The following is an 18,285-nucleotide window of genomic DNA, read 5'->3' on the forward strand; positions in this document are numbered from 1 at the left end:
CCCCGATTAAAATGCGGAGAACCAAGGTCCTTCTTTATTTTATTCACATTTCACTTTGTTTTGCTTTGGGGGCTGGGAGGAAGTTGTTTATTTGAAGGTTAAGGGCTGAAAAAATCTTGGGAGTCAAATGACTCCGTTAAAAAAAACCTGATCACTACCTTACTTTTTTATTGCAAAGCATCTTTGTAATCTTCATGGTTGTGAAAAATACAGTACCAGCACTGTTCTATCTTCAACTCTTAAAAATGATGTCTATGCTTCCAAAACCCTAAGTCAGTCTCCCCCCACTTACTTTACAATATATAGAGGCATGACTAATTTGTCCTCCATACACAACTGGCACTGCAAACCACCACAATATCTTGCCACATTAGTTCTGCTGGATGTAGCACATGCAACCAAACCAGAACATGCCTTGCTATTTGTGCCACACCAATGCCCAAGCTCACAAAGCGCTGCTGGTAACCTGCTTGTTCAATGTAACAAGACAGATGCAAAGCAGGTTCCTCTAATTACCCTATGATGTATGGTCTATGTTTCTCCATTTAGTGCTTAGCTGCATTCAGTGCAACCCTCTGCAGGATTTTCAAAAAAGACAGTATTTTCTGTCTTCAACAAGGTTCAACCCCCAGTGCAATCTCCAGCCACTTGGACTATCACAGAGAGCAACATCAACACACTGCTAGGCTTGAAGGGTAAGATGAATTTTTTCCATGTGTTTTAAATGGGTTTCTTTCATTGTAGGACAAAGATGAGAATCTTGTTAAATTGTATAGCCAAGTGTTAGCCCCTTGTGCACAGCAGGCAACAGTTTATTCTTCAGCTATCCATTACAATAGCAATTACTTTGTCAGATAGTCCCCACACACATCCTACGGGCTAGATTCTGGCTCTACGCTGTAAGTGCACAGCCACTCCCATCCAAGAGCAGCCAGGATCCCAATGCCAGTGCTTCCCAAACACAAAATCTGTCTTGCAACAGCACTGCCAGCTGGCCAAAAAGCAATGCACGCACCGGTGAGACTGCACAGCCAACAGGATGAATATGCTACGCCATTGAGAAAAGGAGAAGCAATCTCTCCAAGACCACTGGCATGAATTCTGCCTGCCTTTGCATGCCAGGCAACTCTAGCTACTATCACCGTATTAAAGGCCTGATCTCATCTTCATCAAAGACTAGGACTCTACCCACCGGCTTCAAACACTGTTAATCTGTGCTCCAACACCACCTATACACGGAACATGCAATGCAGGAAGGGGCACCACCAGCGCATCTGGCTGTTGGTTCTGATGAGCAAAATTCAATTTTCAATTCAAAAGGTGATCAATTGCATCAATAACATTTTACATCAATAATGTTTTACTACATATTTTATTACATCAATGGCTTGAAAAAATTTTATTTCATGTCAGCAAACATTGGAAATCATAGAAAAATGAATTATGTAGAATTTCACAAAGGAATTTACCCCACTATAATTCCTCATACAGTAAAATAATTCAAAACCAAATGTTACTTTTCAGTGGCTAAGCAATTTTATAATGCTATGAACATTCATCACAGTAAGTGTGCTGAATAATAGAAAACAGGCAAAAAAGACATTTAAAATATTACTTACAACAGCATTATTACAACATACTTTCTTTAAAATCCCAACGAGTATTTTATCACTTCAAAAGCTATACAGCATTTCCATTATATTTGCAAACTTAACCTTATACATCTTTTAAAATCTTGAAAAAACTTTTTTTAAGCAATCTATAAGCAGTTAACAAAATTGATAAAATCTACATAATGGAATACTATACACTCCAGTATAAATTTTATTTTAGGAGAATATGAATGTAAACACTCATTATTATACAACATGCATAGACTATACTGACCTTCCATCTTCTGAACTGTAACTTTCACTGCAATTGTGCTTTACTATCAACAGGAAAAGCTGCATTAATCCAGGGAGTGGCAGAAAGTATTTGCTTTAGGGGCATTGCACAAGATCACTAGATTTTGACTTGCTGAAGACAAGCTGGAGCTAATAAAATGATTTTAAGTGTAAATATCAGGCCACTCATTGTTGAATGGGCTACGCATAATTTCATACAGATTTGAAAAAACACAGATCAGAAAAAATCTCTCATGACATTTTTGCAGTTCATTGACTTGGAGATTTATGTTCACAAATCCAGTGATCAAGTTAGTGTAATGCACTGTTTGGCTCATATTTGGTGTGCAAGAATACCAACAGCATATTAGCGATTTAGAGGATAAAAACTGAAATTTAAAGTGACAATGAGCATATTTTAATACATAATGTTTCAGATGTGTTTGTACAGGAAAGAAAAACGTTTGTCAGGACATTGCTTTAAGAGAATAAGAGTTTCACTCGTATTAGCTATTACAAAAGTGTTCTAGTGAATATTTATGGGGTCTTCCTGGTTGCAAACTTGTAAAAATATATTAAGAATTCATTATCCCCATTGGTATTAAATATATCAAGACACAACCATTGTGGTTGCATTACCAGCTATGGCTACTATGGTCTTAAGCATCTGATTGTACATTGTTGCTATATTGTTAAGCACAACTGAGGCATGTATTTTTTTCCCTTGGTTATAAGATTATTTTACAAAAATTGATCACTGTTTCAAACCAGTTAAACACGAATATTCAAGTAACAAGGTTGTTTTAATGGATAAGCGAAAAAAGAAGTTACCTAGCACTTTACACAACTACATAAAAATTAAATAGAACAAATGAAATTTTTTTATGCATATGCAATACACTTTTATATCTTTAAGATTTCTAAAACTAAAACTTAAACTATCATTTTCTTTAACGATACCATATTTTGCACAATAACTTATACTTAGGAGAAATAATTTCCCATTTTCCACAAAATATATATAATTATGACATTCACATTGATAGTTTAAGAAACAAAATTTGAGTATTCTATGTCTTATGCAGTAATCTTTGTGGACCCTTCTAATCAGAATGCAACCAGTTGGTATATCTAATGCTTGATCCATTAAAAAAAAAAAAAAAAAAAAAAAGGAAAAAAAGGGTCTTCACTTAAACAAGACCAAACCATTTAAACTTTTAAAAGCTAAAATGATTTTATCGCATTTAAAAACATAATAGTTAAAGAGAATGTAAAAAAACTAAACGTTTAAAATACAGTGCTATTATATTGTATGTATCAACTACAATAAGATAGCAGTCAACTGAAAAGTAATCAAACAACTTTTTTCTTCCTAATATCATGAATTATACATGTTTCCCCCCACCCTTTGGGGATGAAGCCAAAACACAACTTTTCTGATAACAAGATGGAGAGATTTGAGGGCAAAAACCTATGACAAGTCCTCACAGGTAACTAACTAGCCAGTAGAAGCTTTTACAGATGAATTTCACCTGCTGGGGTGCAAGTCTACACAGTCCTCTTACAGTGGCAAGAGCCTGTCCCAGAACATTTCTACCAGCAGGAAGTTTATACTAGAGTACTTCTAATGAGCAGCACTGCTTTACACCAGAAGTGTCAGCTGAATTCATAGTGCTCTTTGCCCATCTGTAATCCTAATTCACACTGGCGAGCAACTACTGTCCTTTCTCGTTAGAGACTCCCCATCCCCAGCTTATGCAGACCAGAGGAGCGCGTGCAGGTCCACCACCAGAGCTGCCAGTTCACATAAATAGCTGTAGAGATGTTGCCACTAACTCGGGCTGCCTTAAGGGATTACAGGTTTCTGACACACAGAGCAGGGAATAGCTCCCTTCCAACCTCCCAGCACCTAAGAGGCTCTGTCTGGAGCTACCAGTATAAAGGTGTTCAGAAATAGCTGCAGAAGCAGCTGAAATGAGCACTTTCTGGCCTTGCCCTAGGATATGCTTATCCGCTCCTTCACATTTCGTGTCATCACCTGATTCCTGATGTTGAAACACTTCCTCCACCCAAGGTCCAAGGAGGAGACAACCACAGTGCTAAACGAGGCCACTTCCCCTGCCTTCCCTGGGGTTATGCCTACACTGAAGGTGTGATCGCAGCTCTGTATGTGTTAGCAGGCCGGCTCTAAGCTAGCTTGCCCAGGTACAGGGAAAGGAGCAGTCACAGCACAGAGCACAGCATGGCCCAGCTGCTCAAACTTCAGCACCAAGTGTGGGGCTAGACTCCGAGTTGGAGCACCTCAGCCATAGGACGTGGCCTAGCTCATCTCAGGTTGAGTTAAGAAAGGCTGGTGCCACACACTGCTGTGTGCCATCCTGGCTCAAACCCTCTAGAGAAAGAGGGGCAAAGAAGGTCCTTTTCTGCACCCGAAAGACATCTTTTGGTTTCTTCCAACATCATTAAGTTAACCATTTTTAAATGACTAGTGTTATTTTGCAGCTTTCCACTGGCCAAAAAGTAATACTGCTGCTTCGAGCTTCTCTAAATACTGTCTGCTTGGCAGTCAGTAGCAAACATCTCAGTCAAGGTGCAAAGCCTGAATACAGGACTTTGAAGAACAGCTCCAGTTCAAACCAGCCAGGTAGGCCACAGCACAGGTCCTCTGAGCAGAGGGCGGGGGATTTGAAAGCTGCACGCACCAAGTATTTGGAAAAGCACCTCTTAGATTATAAATTGCATATTTTGGTTCAGAACATGAAAGCGATGTGTGCTTCAGAAGGGTTAAAATGGCCAATGAAATTAACCCGGTTCTCCTCTATTTAAAGTTCCAAGAGACCAAAAACTACTTTTTGGAGGCTGAATTTTGTGTTCCAACCCTTGTACAGGCTTCCAGTGGGAGAAGTAGTTTGATGTCTTTGGCAAACAGCGCTCTGAAGAGGAATGAGACACTGGGACAGAGAGTGACCTATGGTAGCCAAATGTAAAAAGGCACATATTCCAAAAGGAGAGGCACCAGAGAAAGTTTGTTTTGACTTAATCCCACAGAGGATCAGGAAAAAGAAAGTTGTGTAGCACTCATTTAACAAGTTACAATGCAAATGCTGAATGCCAGGGGTTAAATAGCGTATCAAACAGTTTCAGGTTACGTATTCCCTTTTGCACTAAATAAAAGCCATTAAAATATACAGGAATAAAATGCTCAGTTAGGGAGCTTTCTATGAAGCAAGAACACACAAATACAGTGGAAAGAATTGCACAAACCAGAAGTGTAATGAGTTACATTTACAACCTTGGACTGACCCAACCTCAGAAATAACATTTCCTATCACTTTGCATTATTCACGATTGCTTGTTAACAGGCCCTGTCATTTCAGAACAAACCTGACACCACTGGCATGTGCACAGGCCTCTCCTTTATAGAAAGCTCGCTAATAATAGTGTCATCGTAAGAATACACAGGAAGCGGAGACCACAAGGCCATGCAGCAATACATACTTATACCCTACGGACCAAGTATTATAAGAACTCCTAATGTGTAGAGTTACTGTGGGGCTGCTAAGAAGCTCCTGGTTTTGCAGGTTGGTCAAAATTTACAGACAGGTGTTACTGGTTCTAGAAATCCCCATGCTTAAGCAGGACGTTGATGAAATGGAGAGCTGAGCTACCTGGGAGCTTTTGAAAGAAAGTGGAGGCAGTATGGAGGAATGAGGGGAGATTAAGGCAGATGTAGCACAGGACTGGAAGCGTTTGCCTTTTTTGGTAATAGCTGCTTGTCCACAGATATGATGCAGATGGCTGTCTGAGGTTTGCTAATACCTGATATCCTGGATAACACAGTAGTCAACACAAATTGTTCTAGGCTACAGCACCTTCTCACGAAGCAGATGCATATCTGACATCAAGAACAGAAGTAGCCTGGAGGGAAGGGGGAGGGGGGGGAAAAAAAGGAGATGTTTAGTTTAAAAATGAATACACACATGCTTTCTTGCATCTCCAAGCTTCACCCTAGATCCAAGGTACTGAAAGCAACAAGGCAGACAACCCTGGCATACGGTAAGGAATCAGAGCAGCTGCCCCTGTTCTGAGCCACATGGGATTTGTTGGGAACACAAACAAGAATAAGCCTGGAGTTGAGGCTGCTTTGTAATCAGCATTCTCGCCTCCCCCTGCTTCGGAAAAAGGAACTGCGGCCACTTGCCATGAAAACACGCCGAAGGGGAAAGCCCAAAGCTGTCAGAGGGCTGACAAAGCTTTTAGTAGGCTGGCTGCCAGGCAGACAGAAAGGCCTGCCAGAGAAGAGCACCTGAAGGGCCGGGGTATTAGACCAGCTAAGCCTCCACCTGGCTACCATGAGACAGAGCCCAGCTGATGCAACTTCCACAGCCTGTGGAAGAAGTGCTCTCAGGAGCAGGCCCCAGCTGCACGGCACTGTGCTGCTCAGGAGGGACCAAGTGCTCCCCTCCTAGTCCATGCAGATCACCTACATAATAATTCAATCACGTCACTTAGCCCACATAAGTACTCAAAAAGGCACCAGTCATCCAGCCGCCTACCGCACTGTGCTTATGTTACCTCCGAAGGCAGGAGCACCATATCTAGAGTCACTCTAGGAAGCAACATTTCTGTCCGATTTGCTCAGGCAGCATGATGACCATTAGGTCTCAACCATGCAACATCCTTCCTCTTGCAATTGCACACAAAGCTATGGCTCAGTAGTTAAAATCCCCCCCATGCTGCCAGCACCTTCCTCCTCCCAGCTGCAACACACCAGTTCCTACTGTGCAGAATAGGCTTCATCAAGAACCGCAAGCCACACGGTGCTAACGCAAGGCAAACATGGTAAGGCAGGGCCAGCAGCTCATTGCCACCCTGCCTGGCTCTTCCCTGTGTTGGTCTGCTACGCAGAGCACGGTGCAGGCAGGCTCCGAGCCTGGCCTGGCCCTCATCTGTCACTGCTCTGCAGGGCACCGTAAACTGCCTTACTCTTGCAGCAGCAGCCTTTTCTCTGGCCTTTGCAGCCATTCCCACCGGCCTATCTTCTTGGTCCCCTTCCCACCACCCAGCACTTGCTCAGGTCCAGCCTGGGCACTCCCCACTGCTAGTTTAGGGACCATGACTCCTGTTCCAGCAGCCATTTCACCCTGACCATGCTCCCACACCTCCAGTCTCCCTGCCACCTCCTCCCTCTTCCTCTGGCGACACATCCAAGATCCTCTCCGCACCAGGATCCAAACGCTTAACCGCATCAGCAAACTCCAGTTCCTGCTACTACCCCCAACACTTGTTTCCTGTCTCAAGTGAAGCTCCCTTTGACTGCAGCTTTCAGGAGAAAGGGTTCATCTGAAGCCAGGAAGAATCTCTGAGGCCTCAGAGAGGAAGAATTCTGCACTGCTGATCGATACAACTCTGTCAGTCACCAGAAAAGGCAGTGACATTATCCATCTGTTTTTCAAATGGGTGGCTAGGTACTCGTATGAGTGCCCTATTTTTCCAGACTTGAGAGATGGAGCAAAGAAGCAATTTAATCCTCTCCCTTCCCCCTCCGAGAATGCAAGGTTTGAGTTTAGCTTTGTTCGTGTTTCATACCATTGGACCTAGTCCCCAAATACAGGTATCTTTGAAGAACATTATCGCTAGGATTTGTGAAGCAATGAAGTCCTACTCTCCAAATGGCTGAACATGGCAATGCACAAGTAAACCAACCACAGTCAGGGCAACTTAGAAAAAATATACAGTACGCAGAGAAATCTTACAGGGAACAACCTTTAGTCCATAAGAGAACAAATTCACCTTTCACTGTTGAATGTGCTTGCATTTGACAAGATGCAGCTTTTGTGCCAAGCTGTCTAATAAAATTAGGCCAAAGGGAGCCCCAAGATCAGATATTTTCACATGCAATCCTCTGGCTGGGCTTTTCTTTTGCAACATTTAATATTACATTTTTGTAACTTCCATATTTAAATATTCTGCAGTCTTTTAGTTAACTTTAAGCATACACTGTCTTTGGAGAAGCATTATCTCAGTGAACCTCCTTCAAGGAGGAGAGCAGAAAAGGCTGTGCCTAGAATTTCTGCCTTCACAGAAACCATTGTAATTCAAGGAAACTCCGCCTCTAAGCAATTCCAGAGTGAACAGTTTCATACACTTGCCCTGTTATATCCTTCTTCCCTTCCCCTAAGTAAAACCATTTCATAATCACAAATGAAAGGAGGAGCTTTGCCTCAGAAGTCTGAGGTCTCTCAGAGCCAAACCTAGAACAGCTTGGAGAACTGAGTGCAGGGAAAGCATCCAATTGAGATAAAAACCTGTGTTGCAGCAGTAAAAGGCATGAAAATGTCCATGTGCTGATGAGATACCATCAGAAGCTGCTGCAAATTAAGTGTTCTCTTCCCACTTTCATTTATGCCTGGAATTCCCAAAGTCAGCTCTGGGATCTGTATATCCAGAGGAAGTGAAATAAATAAAATGAAAATATATTTGAGCATATTTTAGAAGTAAAAACAGGCTGATTGAAGATTGTGAAAAATGGCTTTTGCAAGGAGTCTATACATCTGAGCTAAGCTCAGACTGGGAATTTTTCGTGGCTTTTAAATTGGATTTACCTCATCTTCTTCTTCTGACATTTTAGTGGAATTATCAGGAGATTTTACAGGCTTCTGGCTATTGGTTCCATTTGTCTCCTCTTTGCCGTGCTCTGCCTCCCACTCCTGTAGAACTTCATCTATGTTGAAGCGACGTCGGTAATTTACAAAAAAGTTTTTGACTTGCACCACAGATTTGTTTCCAATCACATCAGAGATTGCCTGAAAGTCTCGGCCATATTTCCTGATTGCTGAAAGGAACAAAAAAACAAAACAAAAGCAAAGTGATATTTCCACAAAGACCACAGCTCACACTCAAATCACAGCATGAAGATCCAAAGCTGAACGTCACAGTTTCAAGCCTCTCTCTGACTAAACTAGCAAGAAAGAAGGTGTAAATTGGACATGAGACACAGTTAAGACTGGCCCCGGAAAAAGAGAAGTCAATGAGGTGTAGTGAAGACACACAGAGCCAGATCTACAAGAGCTGGGTAGGATGAGACAAGCAGGAAAACAGCAAACCTGCCTGTATTATTTGAGAAGTTACACCAGCAAAGAGCATAACAGTGACCCCAGCAGAGTTTCACTTTCTAAAACCTTGGACAACCAGAGACTATGTGCAAACACTCAAGGTGCTATTTACATTGCAGAGGGCGGGAGTATTGTTTCTTTGTTCAATTCCTTTCTTTGGGTGTTAATATCCAGCAATGTCAAAAGCCTTCAGTACCCATTGAAGGGAAATACTGCTCTGAAATGAGACTTGTAGTTCCATACCTTGCACAGCAAGAAGCTGCTCGTCCGTGGTCCAACGTGCATTAAATTTTTGAACGACCTAGATGTCAAAAAGAATCAGGTAATTTAATTTGCATAAGCAACAACTTTTACTTGTATCCGAGCTCATAAAAAAATCTCACAACACAGCAAGGATTTAACTGCTAGTCAAACCATATCATTTTTTTAGTAGTAACAATGTTTCTAAAGAACTGTATGGGGCATCCAGCCAGTTAACTGTGAAATACATTAAGTCCGTAAGTTACTGGTAATATAAAAAGATAGGGAATAGTCTGAGCAGATGATCAAGAGCCACAAACTCTCCAGAAGTACATGCTTGTCTTTACCACAGACACCTTCTGTAATCTTGGTCAAGTTATTTCCAGCCTGAGGTGCCAGAGTTGGAAGAAAAACAGGAAAAGCACCAAGTGCCAAGAGAAAGACAGGCCATTAACATCTCTGCTACATTTCTTAGTATTCAGAGCCCAGTGATGACTTCTCTCACAGGGACATTTGGATATAACACTCTGAGAAGAACATGGTATGCCTGGGATACCAATGCTTCTGTTAGAAACTGATTTCCCGACTTAAACATTGCTTTGTTACTTTCTTCTCACCTCCTGTCTCCATAAAGCAACACCAGTGAATATGGCAATAGTCTGGATTCACACTACAACAATAGCATATTGGTTCTAGTTACTGGCAAAAGAAGTAATTGCTAATCTGTGTTTACATATCAGCATTGTCTTCACAGCAAAAAAGGTCAGAAAATAGTCATACCTCTGGAAGCCTGTATTGTTCTATCCCACCTTCAAGTTTTTCTTTGAGAGCGCTGTTTGTCTGTTTGATATTCTGAATCTGAAAATAAAGTTTCATCCCTTTAACAAGGATAAAAAACATTTCAAGAAGCCTTCTTCCAGCGGCCCTGGCAAGAACCCCACAAGCTCAGCATTCCAGTTCTCCTTACAGCCTCTCTTTTTCTGAAGAAATTTTTATACTGCAATAAAGGAATGTAAAAACAGCTGGGACATCAGGAGACCCATAAATTTATTCTATCCTGTCTGCAAGTTATTTGGATCAAGAACTGCCCCAGCCTTCAGGTCTGTATAGTGCTCAGCACAAGGAGGAAGGCCCTGTTCACGGCAAGTAATGAATCAAGACCACTAGAGAGCTTTTCCCAGAGTTCCAAGGCGGCGGCTTCAGGCCAAAATACCAATTCTATTAAGTTTAATAAAGAGCTTCAGCCAGATCTCTGCTCTAAAAACAGTGAAAATGTTCAGATCTAGGAAACAGATTCAAGTACTAAGCCTGTCTTTGCTAACAGACGTTTGAAAAGACATTTGTCTGCAACTGTTTTAGAGACAGATCCACCAGAGGGGCAAAAGCTACATAGGAAAGTTTGTATGATACCTGCCTAGGAAAGAAGAAAAAACCCACGTATCAAAACTTTACATGGAAAAGAAATGAAGTTACAAATGCTAAGATGCAATTAAAAACAAACACTCAATGAGTACCCATGCATCCACCATGCACTACCTGGCACTCTGTTCATGCACAACCTCGACAGGGAGTCACCTAGAATCAAACAGCTACAGGAAAGGCTAGAAAAGAAACCCACGCAGTAATGATGAAAGCATTGCCATCTGCTCCCTATGAGTGCTCTGGCTGCTCCAAAAGCAGCAGAGGAAAAGGTAAATGAAGTTAACTGCTGCAGACAGAAACCAGATACTGTTGAAACCAATGCCATCTGAAGGAAGTTCACAGTTGAAACCCGAGGAACTCCAGACTGCAAGATACTAACAGCCAACAGATATTCCTTCAGAAAAGTCAGCAGCTTCTTGGACACACAGATCAGAGCTATAGACTTTTTCTCACTTCATTTTAGGTGCAAAGCAGGCTACTGCAGAACTAAAGCATAACAAATGTAAAGCACAGGACTACATTAATCGATAGCACAAGGCTGACAGCTTATTAATTTAGCCACATAATGACAAGGATCATCACAGTCAAGCTGAATCCCTGGGAACACTGCAGACTGTGACAGACACCACCACCTGAAGTAGCAAACAAAGTTATTCTTGAGTTATCCCATCTGTACCTGTCGTTTGATTGAGACTAACTCCATGTCCAGTTGTCTGAGTACAGTCGTAGCAGCTGTTGCATTGGCAGAAACGGCCTCTACATCTTCTTGGGAAAGGAACATTCCTTTGGGAGGTTTCCTCTTCGCTCTGTTCTTGGCCTGTGTACTGTGCTTTTCTTTCTTCACCTGAGGAAGGGTTTCGGCGGGCGGCACCTGGGAAACAGCAGTCATTTTACAAAATGCATGGCATGTTTTAAGTGACCAAATAAACACAACATTAAGTCATGCTGTGGGTACTCTTTTCAACAGCCCTGCAGTGATCAAGAAATCCAATTCTACATTCCTAAATCACTTTTCAAACCATGATCTACACTGAGATTGGTGAGATGCTTTAATTGTTCATCTTCACGCATCCTCGAAGCGTGGAGAATGCAAAAGGTAGCTTGCAAACAGGAAGAAACTTTCTCAGTCTAGGCAGCATGTAACAGAAACACTGTATTCTACAAACCTGTCCTTCCTTCTAGGTGGCTTTTAATGTTCACAGAGATACTGGCTGCTTTTTCAGCCCCATTTTCATTTCTGGAACAGATGCCCAATTTTCACACTGTTAAATATTCTAGTAATTTGCAAACACTCCTAGACCTCTTTTCTTGATTTCATCACCTGGGCTCAACACATCAATTTAACTGAACATCAGAAGGAGGCAAAACACAATTTGGAGACCGAGGAAGAACACAGCTAGAAAGTTTACAGAGACTCACTTTTCTACGCATCGGGGTGGGGGGGGAATAAACCAAACTTATTTAAAGGCTAAAGATGAGAGAGGGAGGGAGGTGACTACAAAGTAATTCTTAGATCATTATACAGTTTCTTGGGAGCTGCTATGTTTCCTTGCACAGCACTGACAGATATATAGCTGTTCCATTAAACTGATGCAGCTTTCCCCCAAAAAATTCAAGTCTCTTTTGGAAAGGGAATATTTCACACACCACTAATTATGTCTTTCTTTTCGAAGCAAAGAATTAGGCACACACCTCTAGCAGATGTATTAGGTAAGATTCACTATAGATGCTTTCAAGAGCACATTTAATTCTCTTTAATACCAAACCACCTCTTCCAGAAGTTACTTTCAACAAGCAACTCATACCCAAGATTAATTTATTATCCAGTGGCTGGAATATTGCCAAGAACATAAAAAGGAGGCAGGGGGAGAGAAAGCAGAAAGAGGAGGCTGAACATCTGAAATCCTGTACTTGATCATTGCCAACTTTAACACACTGGCTTCACTTAGTGCTATTGTTTCCCTCCTAATTTGCAGCTACATGTAGTTTCTACACAGTCTGCGGCATTCACTCATTAGAGAGCATTAAAACACTCAGATTCAGACCCACAGGAGGTTGTGCACAAAACCCCACGTAAGCATGAGGCTCTGCCTCCCAAAGCCTGGAGAACCCCAGTAGAGCTGCAGGTGGATGAAACATGGCTACACGGGCTCAACAGCCAAAGCCATACAGGAGCAGTAATGCGGACAGCTGACAGCTGTCTGTTCTCAGCTTTTTGCTTCCCTCCGTTAGTGCACAGGGCTTCATGAGAGGCAGTGCCTAAGGCAAGCCCAGGAGCAAGAAATAACTATTATTATGGCGGGCCAGATACCCGATTTCTCTTCGCAGTGGAGTGGGCAAGCAGCAGAAACCAGGCTAGTTTAGCTATGAACAAGCAAGGCAAGCTCTGCACTCTGCTTCAGAAGCAAGTGCTTTGATAACTGAGCCAGGTAAATTATTCAGCGTGAATAGACATTTCAGATTTATTCATAATTCATCTACATACAGCATTTCACAGGACCAAGCAGTAATGCCCTGCAACAGGTCCAGGCTGTCAGGTGACAAACACACAATGCCCACAGTGAGCACATCCCAGAAGCCTCAACGCTGAGCATAAACGAAAGCCCTTTCACATGACTGCTTTGCCAAGTCCAGAGAATGTACAGCTATTCTGCACCGTGGAGAAGAAGCCCAGCAGAAGGTTTTTTGACAACACCAAATGCCTCCAAGCCCCAGTGATATTGCTCAGTCTCTGAGAATTTGAAAGTCTACCGTACGTGGAAACTCTTGCTTTCCTAGCCACCCATATATCCCTACAGAATTAAATCAATTCAAAAAAAAAAAAAAAAAAAAAACAGAAACACCCAACACACACACAAAACACCACATCCACAGAATTAAAATGCCAATACAGGGGTTTAGCAGTGCTTTTCTGCTTATTTAGATATTGCCATCACTATCCAGAGCGCTTTAATTGTGCAAACCGCCTTCATATAAATGAGGCCCCTTCCTCAGGTTTCATGGTTTAAAAAGAAAAGATTAAGCCATATAGAAGCACAGAATGAAAGAAAAGGCATTTCCAGGAATAACTGTCTCTGGAAGAAAGATATTAAGAAAGAAGCTCTAGTTCATAATCTTGGTATCACGGAGTCACTATCTGAAGAAACCTGAACAGTTGCACTAACATTGAAAGTAGTAAAAATAACGAAGATTCCCCCTCCAATGATCCCCAAAAGAGGAAACACAGATGAGAGGTTTCAGATACTCTAAGAAATCCCAGTATCACCCAACAAGTCATACAGTAACTGACGTGTCTCAGAGCCGGGAAACCCATCTCTGCAGGGTTGGGACAAGGAGGTTCCTTACAGTAACAGCCTGGGCTAGCAGTGCATCATCACCACCGCAAATCTGACCAAGTCATTAAGAGATACGTAATGATCAAGAAGGAACTTATCCCTCTCCTGGATTCCTGCACTCTCTTGAGGGATTTTCAATCAGCCCCAGGCTCAAGTACCGCAAAATCAAATCTGACTACCTCTGCACAGGCTATGCAGGTTGCCAGCTTCATTTCACCCTCCAGTACAATCGCTGTCCAGAAAAGCCCCCAGAAGGCTGCCTGCCATTGCAAACACAGCATGCGACTGCACACACTTGGTGAGCATTGGTGATCTCGTTCAGGCTGGTGAGAGCGCAGTGGCCCATGTTAGCATGAAAGGGAGGGCAGACAGCATCCTCCCATACAAGACTTTTTCTAAAGAAATGTCTTGATGGTAGCTCTCTGCCATCTGCTCTGTTTTGGCCTTAAAATAGTCAGTTAAGTCTGCAAAGACCCACTGTGCCCTCTTCTGCAGCAAGCCCATGGCATGCCAGCATGGTAGGGAAGAAAGCAGTAACAAAGGGGATTGATAAGAGTTATCTTACAGATGCAAGTTTTCAAAGGGCTTAGGGTGAAATCTTAGCACAACTTTTTTTTATTAAAATAATGGGAAATGAGATTGTAGCATTAATTATTTATGAGACACATTGGAGAGCTGTGCACTTCTGCAGCTTCACCAAGGGAGAACCCTTCCCACATGGGTGTTGCTGAGGCTTTCAAGAACTCGGCTTCTTGTAAGGGTGAACAGGAGCGCCTGGTGTCGTGCCCGCCTGGCTCCTAGGAAGTCATCACATATGCAGATTTCTTCAGGGTGAGCAACAGCTGGGCCCTTCTGGGAAGTCTAGAGAGCACTCCAGCACGGGTGGCGAACAGACCAGAATGCTGTGATTTATCTTTTTTTTCCCCCATTCAAAATAATTTGTTAGAGGAATTATTCTCGCTGACAGGGACCAAAAAAAAAAAAAAAAAAAAAAAAAAAACACGCTGCTCTAGATCCTTATTTTTGCCTGTTGTGCAATCACAGTCTAAAATAATTCTTATGTTGTTGTTTTTTCTACATAAAACCTTACAATTTTAAAAAAAAAAAAAAACAGAAGCTGAGAATGACTATGGGAGAGAAAGCAGGCTATGAGAAATCAGGAGAGGGAACTACTTCAAGGAGAGAAGGCCTTAGGGTAAACTTCCACTCTCACACACAACCCACGCTGCTGCTGCGTCGCAGGGTTTTTTGTTTAGTAACAGATAACCTGCAAGCTATACTAATGAAAATACTACGTACACTTTCCAGTTAAGCATCATAGACTAAGTTTTCAAAGATGTCCGTTAGATTTCTGTGGCTCTTATTTTCATCCAGAACTGTGTCCCCATTCACAATGGGGTATTTGAAATGAGTTGCGAATGTTATGTTTTAAACACATAAAATATTCTGCTCATAACAACAGGATAAGGCCTCTCTGCCAGACAATAATAAACTGGCCATACAACAACTTTCACTGTCCACCACTGTAGTTGCAATCCTGGTGCTGCTGAAATCCTCAGCCCTATAGTTGAGGATTTCAATAGATCAGGAATTTGCCTTAGAGTCTATGGCTGCAGATAAACATGCTCTTGCTGCTCTACCTAGAGCAGTTCAAAGGACATGTCCCCTCAACCAAGTCATCACAATGGGTTCATAAGTGGTTCTACTCCATCTCAGTGCACAGTTAGGTCAACTTAAACCTAATCACTAAAGGTGGTTCAAGCTAACACAGCCAGCCTTGAACCAAAAAGACGAGAAACATTCATGCAATACATTCTCATGTGATGGTAAAGTCTTACATTTTCCTAGCTTCATCCATAATAACTTATGTCTATACTTGGCTTGATCTAATAAAAATTCTGAAGACAATTCTTCTTTTCCCATATGACAACTACACAAAGCACAAATAAAGAAAATTAGATACTGTCAGCTTCTACGTGAAGTAGTTAGTAAGTAAACGTTTTCATTTGTATAGTAGTAAGAAAAAAAAAGATACCTCCTTTTTGCTCTCCTTGTTTTGTTCAACTTCAATATCAATAGGGTTATTTCCATTCGTTTCTTCCATTTCATCCTCACTGGAAGACAAAAGTAAGCACTACTGTATTATTTTGTGAGGCTCTGTTTCGCTGTAAATAGCATGCTGAAAGAAATGCATGGACGCAAGAGCAAGTCCAACAGCTTCGCTTTGGAGTTTTTCAGTTTCGTTTTGTTTTTAGAGAGTCAAATACTTAATTATAAATATACTAGGGACCGTTTCTTGTAAAAGCTTCTACGTAAACTTTTCAGTGGTGTATTTAGGCAAAATATGTCTGTTCAGATGAAGGCAAGATACATAAAACCAATTACACAAGTCATCTTTTAAAGAAAATTGGACACTGAGCATTTAACTTCAGGCAAACCCAGACAGAAACAAAGACTCAGAACTACAGCAAGAGCTCTAACACAGATTTCATACAGCTTCTTAACATATAGCAAAAGAGACGTGCACAAGATGAGCTCCCTCAGGAATAAGCATAAAAAATGTTTATCAGTCACGTAATCTCACATTTAATTCTCCTCTGAAAAGGAAGAGGTATCAGTTACAGAATAATAATGGGCATGAAATTCGGGCCATACTGAAAGTGACCTTGACACACCTGGCCAGTTTGGCTTTATTGGAATTTTAATCAGACATTAAATCAAATATATTTTCACACACCGTTTAGAATTTTTGTACTGTACACAGCTCAAGTTAATTGTGCCATTTGGGATGATGCCCAGAAAATGAAGGAATAACTTGATCTGATCAAAGCATTTTTTTAAAATTAGTTATTATATAAAAATTAAACCTATTTTGTTACTTCAAACTTTACAGCCTGGGATAAGGAGCTTCAGCTGGATCAGGTATGTCACACCAACACAGTGCAATGCAGGGCTGCGCAGAGAAAATCTAGCACAAGCTGCGTTACACTGCCTGAGTGCTGGAGCCAGGCTCAATACCTTCAGCGAGGAGCAAGGGACAGCAGGCTCAGGGGGTGCAGCAGGTAAGATAGGTGCTAATGAGCATACCTCACCTGTGATACCAGCTCACAGCTGCCCCCCCGCCTCCCCCAGCTGTGCAGGTGTCCCCTGAGGAACATACTACAGGGTGACTTTGGTTGACATCCGCCTCTGCAAGAGCAGTCGCTTGGACAAGCCATTCCTGCTCTCCCAAGCCACCTGGGCCCAGCAGCCGATTCACAAGCTATTTAGCTTGTGCAGTCATAGGAACAAAAACTCACAGTCCCCCCACCCCCAAAATTGCACATACAAAGTCCCTCACGTACAACTAAGAACAGCTACTGAAAACCCGGTCCCAAACGCACTGGGAGCTATTTTAGTGACAGTCTGAGGGGTTAGGGAATTTCCCTGCCTAGCCACAGAAGAGATGCAGCAGTACCTGAGTGAGATACCTCAGGCTGCCTCTTCTGTTTGTCCTGTCTCCAGAGCTCCCTTGTATTTTCACCCAGGTTCAAATTTCAGCCCTTCTTTGAAGGCCAAACCCCCATAGGCTTATGCTGTGCTTGTAGTTTGCTCTTGTATCCCAGCAAGTTCCCTAGATACGAGCTAGATCAAAGCCTCACTCATTTTTCTGCAGTTTTCTATATTGATCACTTAACCTAAGCACATTTTCAAAGTGCTGCAAATGCCAATGGCACAGTGTGACCCCAAAATTCAGGCACTCCAACCTCACCCAGCTTTGCTTCCACACCCCACATGGGTGCACTGACACAAATCGCTGGGGGTGGGTGGTTTAACTATTTTACATAATGGAGGGGAAGAAGGGAAATCGAACATCAAGGTAAAGGTCTAGTGTTTAACTTGCTACAGATGTAAAGCAAACTGTGCATCTGCAGTTCAACTGCCTTCTTCAAAGGCTACAAAATTACAGCACATGGCAGTCCATACAGTTCCTTCCCAGTCACCTCTCAGTCTGAGGTGATGCTTACCCCAGCAAACAGGGACATGTACCAGAGGTGTATTTCCAAATTGCAGTAAGTTCATTTAGAAGCACACAACAAGATTAGAGAGGTAGTATTAGAAGATCTTAAACTGCAGAGTATGAAACAAACATACATTCCTTATCGGTGAATTTTTTTTCCCTCCTCATAAATCAGTAGGAAAAAGAAAAAAACACAAGCAGGATGGGGAGAAGAAAACCAAGAGAGCCTTTGCAGAGAAGGGTAAAGAACATAACGAAAAAGACTCAGGTAAAAGAAAGCCATCCAA

The 18,285-nt window shown here is 42.1% G+C and overlaps 1 protein-coding gene across 5 annotated transcripts in view; it reads right to left on the reverse strand.

Moving 5' to 3' along the window:
• Window positions 1-1,353: 1,353 nt before the first annotated feature.
• Window positions 1,354-18,285, reverse strand: part of RCOR1 (REST corepressor 1) — an 88,083-nt gene continuing 71,151 nt past the window's right edge. For 4 of the 5 annotated variants that reach the window (XM_064512062.1, XM_064512059.1, XM_064512058.1 and 1 more), the window contains 6 exons: window positions 16,034-16,112; window positions 11,340-11,534; window positions 10,022-10,099; window positions 9,245-9,302; window positions 8,492-8,721; window positions 1,354-5,804 (listed from right to left, as the gene is read on the reverse strand). In XM_064512062.1, coding sequence (XP_064368132.1) covers window positions 5,763-5,804; window positions 8,492-8,721; window positions 9,245-9,302; window positions 10,022-10,099; window positions 11,340-11,534; window positions 16,034-16,112 — 682 coding nt within the window. In that variant the 3' untranslated portion in view covers window positions 1,354-5,762. The other variant, XM_064512060.1, reaches the window with a different exon arrangement.

The sequence above is a fragment of the Dromaius novaehollandiae genome, chromosome 5 (genome assembly GCF_036370855.1).
Source record: "Dromaius novaehollandiae isolate bDroNov1 chromosome 5, bDroNov1.hap1, whole genome shotgun sequence".
NCBI lineage: Eukaryota > Metazoa > Chordata > Aves > Casuariiformes > Dromaiidae > Dromaius > Dromaius novaehollandiae.